Source organism: Corvus brachyrhynchos, unplaced genomic scaffold, assembly GCF_000691975.1.
Source record: "Corvus brachyrhynchos isolate BGI_N302 unplaced genomic scaffold, ASM69197v1 scaffold4, whole genome shotgun sequence".
In the NCBI taxonomy this organism is placed as follows: Eukaryota; Metazoa; Chordata; class Aves; order Passeriformes; family Corvidae; genus Corvus; species Corvus brachyrhynchos.
The window spans coordinates 1,277,449-1,280,891 of NW_008237878.1; the positions used below are offsets into that span (position 1 = coordinate 1,277,449).

Sequence of the window (3,443 nt, forward strand, 5' to 3'; positions counted from 1 at the left end):
TGGGGGTGGTGGTGCCTTGCCTCCAGCACCAGTCAGGGATGTGACAGGATGGCTCCCATGGGAGCCCCCCCATGGCATCGCTCCGGGTCTGCCTCTGCACAGGGATGGAGGCGAGCAAAGCATCCACTGTTGCAGAGCAGAGATGGCTGGCTGCCTGCTTGGCCCCTCTCTCCTCCCAGTCACCATCTTGGTCACGGGACTGAAATGTCTTTAGCGAGGAAAATGCTCCAGAAGCAGCAGCTGGAGGGCTCTGGGGGCACTTCTCCTGGATGGATGTCCGGTGGCAGCCAGGAGCCAGCACAGCACCCTGCTGTGGCTGTGCAATCCCGCTGTGTGCTCCCCAATTCCTGCAACGTGCTATTTATCAAACAAGAACATCTGGATTTCCTTTTCTTTTTTTTTTTTTAAACCAAAATTGTGTCTGGTTTGACTTTGACAAATTGACATTTTCCAGAGGAAAAATATCTTCTGTCGAAGTGTCGTTCCTGGGCGTAGCCGTCCCTTACTGCACCATTTGCAACCCTCCAGGCACTTCGCACAAGGCGATGAATAGTTAAAGATGTCCATAAATCTTACCCCAGCCCATAATAAACAAACACACTCTTATCAAGTATAGAAAAATGCATATTTCATCACCACTGCCTTAAATGCGACTCAGAATAAATGCTTGTCTTTAATCAGCCATCTCAATATATAAACAGAGCACAAAAGCTTGAGGGGAAGAGGTACAGAATTGGGCCACGGATTTTCTCAGCAGCTCTTGGGGGCGGGGATGTGGCTGTGCAGGTGAGATCATGAAAAACTGCCCTGAAAACTCATATCACTTGGCTTTTCTGTCCAGCCACGTGTTGTTTCCCATTCCCTTCTGCCTGCCACTGGAGCCATAAGGATTTTGCTTCAGTGTTCAGCTGATAGCTGATCTTTCCCCTTGGCTACTGGCCACTGAAAGCAAGCACTTTGGTTTGGAAATCAAGATTAAGAGAAAGAGAAAAGATTAAACAGGAAAGTTTCGACCAGTACATGCCGAGATTATGCAGTGATGGATTCGTGTTTTCCTGCATCTGATAAGAACAAGCTGCATTCTCGGGCTAGGGAGGGCCAGATCTGTGATGTCTTTCACCTTACTTTTGAGTGCCTGTGCTTTGCCACGCTCACAGAAATACAGCAGCTGCTGCCACAGCCCTGCTCCAGCCACCCTGCCAGGGCTGGGGCTGCCACTCTCCTGCATGGGCAGTGGGGACACTGTGGCACCTGGGGATTTCCTTTCCCCTGAGCATCCATTTGGAAGGGCTGAGATATTTTGCATCCCTGTGTGCTGATGGGAGTGCTGGAGAAACTGGTGACAGTGGGGACAGCAGCTGTGACCTGTGGCTGTGCCCAGGGCTCGTATGTGCGTGTGCTCTTAGAGCTGGCCATTGTTCAGGCCCTGGGGAAATAATTTCCCAGGGGTATCACTGAACTTCACGCTGCCCCTGTGGGCTCCCACTGCCTGCCACATCCCTGATGAGCAAAGGAATGCTTTTTCATCCTGGGATTTGTGGTTCATGGCATGGAAGTCATGTGTGTACTAGTACTGGAATCTTGTGTTCTTTATGTGAATCTCTGTGCTGCTGCCCAGGGGGTGATTTGGGGTTGTTATTTAGCCCAAGATGTCACCCCATTGTCAATGCTCCTTCCTGCTCCCAGCCAATTCAGTGTCTGAAAACAGCCAGGGCTCTCCTCTCTCTGGCTGCCAGCACCACTAGCATGGAGCAGAGCATGTCCATCCCCCTGCAGGGAAATATATCTGCAGGGAAATGAGGAGCCTTCGAGGCAGGAGGCTGTGCTGTGAGGCACATCTTTGCTTGCTGTGTCTCCCACTAACTCTCTAGGGAGCTCTCTAGGGACCGAGACAGCCTCGAAAGCCTCGTGGTCTGTTAGCTCTGTACAGATTTGCCCCCCTGGAGCTGAGACCTGGCAGTGTGTGTTCCCTGGGAGCCTTGTACAGCTGATGGCCGGTGGGGAGCAGGCTGTGCTGAGTGCTGCAGGACCAGACATAAACCCCGTGCCCCTGTTAGCAGTGAGTGTCCGACACCCAGGGGTCTGGATGGCCCTGGGCTCTGCGGGCTGGCTCAGGACACCAGGCTGCTTCCCAGTGGGTTCTGGTGCTGATCAGGTTGTACAGCCCTGGCAGGCAGCTCCCCAGGCCCACAAACCCCTGGGTGCCTGGGGCTGGTCAAGGGATGGAGGGAAACGTGCTCGTTTTGCCCCAGGCTTTATTTTCTTAGTGATGCAGAGAGGATCCTGTGGAAAGCCTGGAGCTCTTGCCATGTGTCCCCTTTGGCTTCACAAAAGGCCAGATTGCAGCTTCTTCCAGGCACTGCAGTACCCCAGGGTCTGCCCAGTCTCCAGCCCTGCCCTGCTGCACCCTCTGTGCTGGTGAGGGGTTTCATGGCTGAGCATACAGTGAGGGTGCCCTGGTGCTGAGCATCACCCCATCCTGCTTCTGGCAAATCCTGGTTCCTCTGGTTACCCCAGTGTGGGCATGGGTATATGAAGGGGTTAAATCTGGGTAGGCAACATCAAGGACCTTTGGCCCCAGCACTGGGGCATTTTGAGGGGGTTTTGGGGCATGTTTGAAGGGTCTGGTCTGCTTTGCACAGAGCTGGGGGCTTTCAGTACAGGGACCCGTGCACCAAGAGCCTGCCCTGTTCCGGCGGGATGCCAACAGCTGCCAACCTGCAGTGGCTCAGCCCTGGCTGAGTTCAAGTGGCAGCAATTCCTCTAGAGATACTGGCTTGCTTCAGGAAAGGCAGGGGCAAGCAGGAAACACTGGCTCCCTGTCCCTGGAACACCCTTCCAGGGTGCTGCCCACAGTCCCTCCTCCTGCCCCCTTACCAGTGCAGCAGAGGGCTGCTGCAGGAACCCCCAAACAGGGATGCTGGGTGCTGGGGCAGCACCCGTGGTCCTGGGATGGTGTGGGCAATGCCTGGATCCTCTTGCTTTCCTTAGGCTCATTTCTCCTCTTCCACTTGCTTTGCAGAGACTTGCCAACGCTGCAGAGAAATTCCAGAAGGCTCACCACTGGCAGGACAACATCCGGGTAAGGCTCCATGTGCACTCCCACCCCTTCCCTCCTTTGGTATGACTCTTGGCACAGAGTCACTGTCCCATCCCTCCTCGCCCACGTTCTTGTTTCCATCGTGAGTCGCTGCTGGCTATGCCGTGCTCGGCACGCCCTGGCCCCACCGCCTGCCACCGCTAATGAGGGCAAATGAAGTGATTTTGGGCTGGTTTGCAGCCTCGCCTCAGCCTGCACACATCGTGAGGAGAAGGCAAGAGGTGAAGGTCAAACTGACAGCTCAGCTCCGAGGGGGTGGTGGCTGAGGAGCTCCCCCCATCTCCGGCAGCCACTGGGTTTGGTGCCGAGGGGGGCTCGCATGGGGTGAGGGGAGTGGTGGCTC

At 55.2% G+C, this 3,443-nt stretch overlaps 1 protein-coding gene across 2 annotated transcripts in view; it reads left to right on the forward strand.

Annotated features, from left to right (window-relative positions):
• The window catches only part of CACNA2D2 (calcium voltage-gated channel auxiliary subunit alpha2delta 2), a 188,859-nt gene that overhangs the window by 145,133 nt on the left and 40,283 nt on the right, over positions 1–3,443 (forward strand). For both annotated transcript variants that reach the window (XM_008632290.2, XM_017732352.1), the window contains exon 3: positions 3,023–3,082. In XM_008632290.2, coding sequence (XP_008630512.1) covers positions 3,023–3,082 — 60 coding nt within the window. The remainder of the gene's footprint in view (positions 1–3,022; positions 3,083–3,443) is intronic.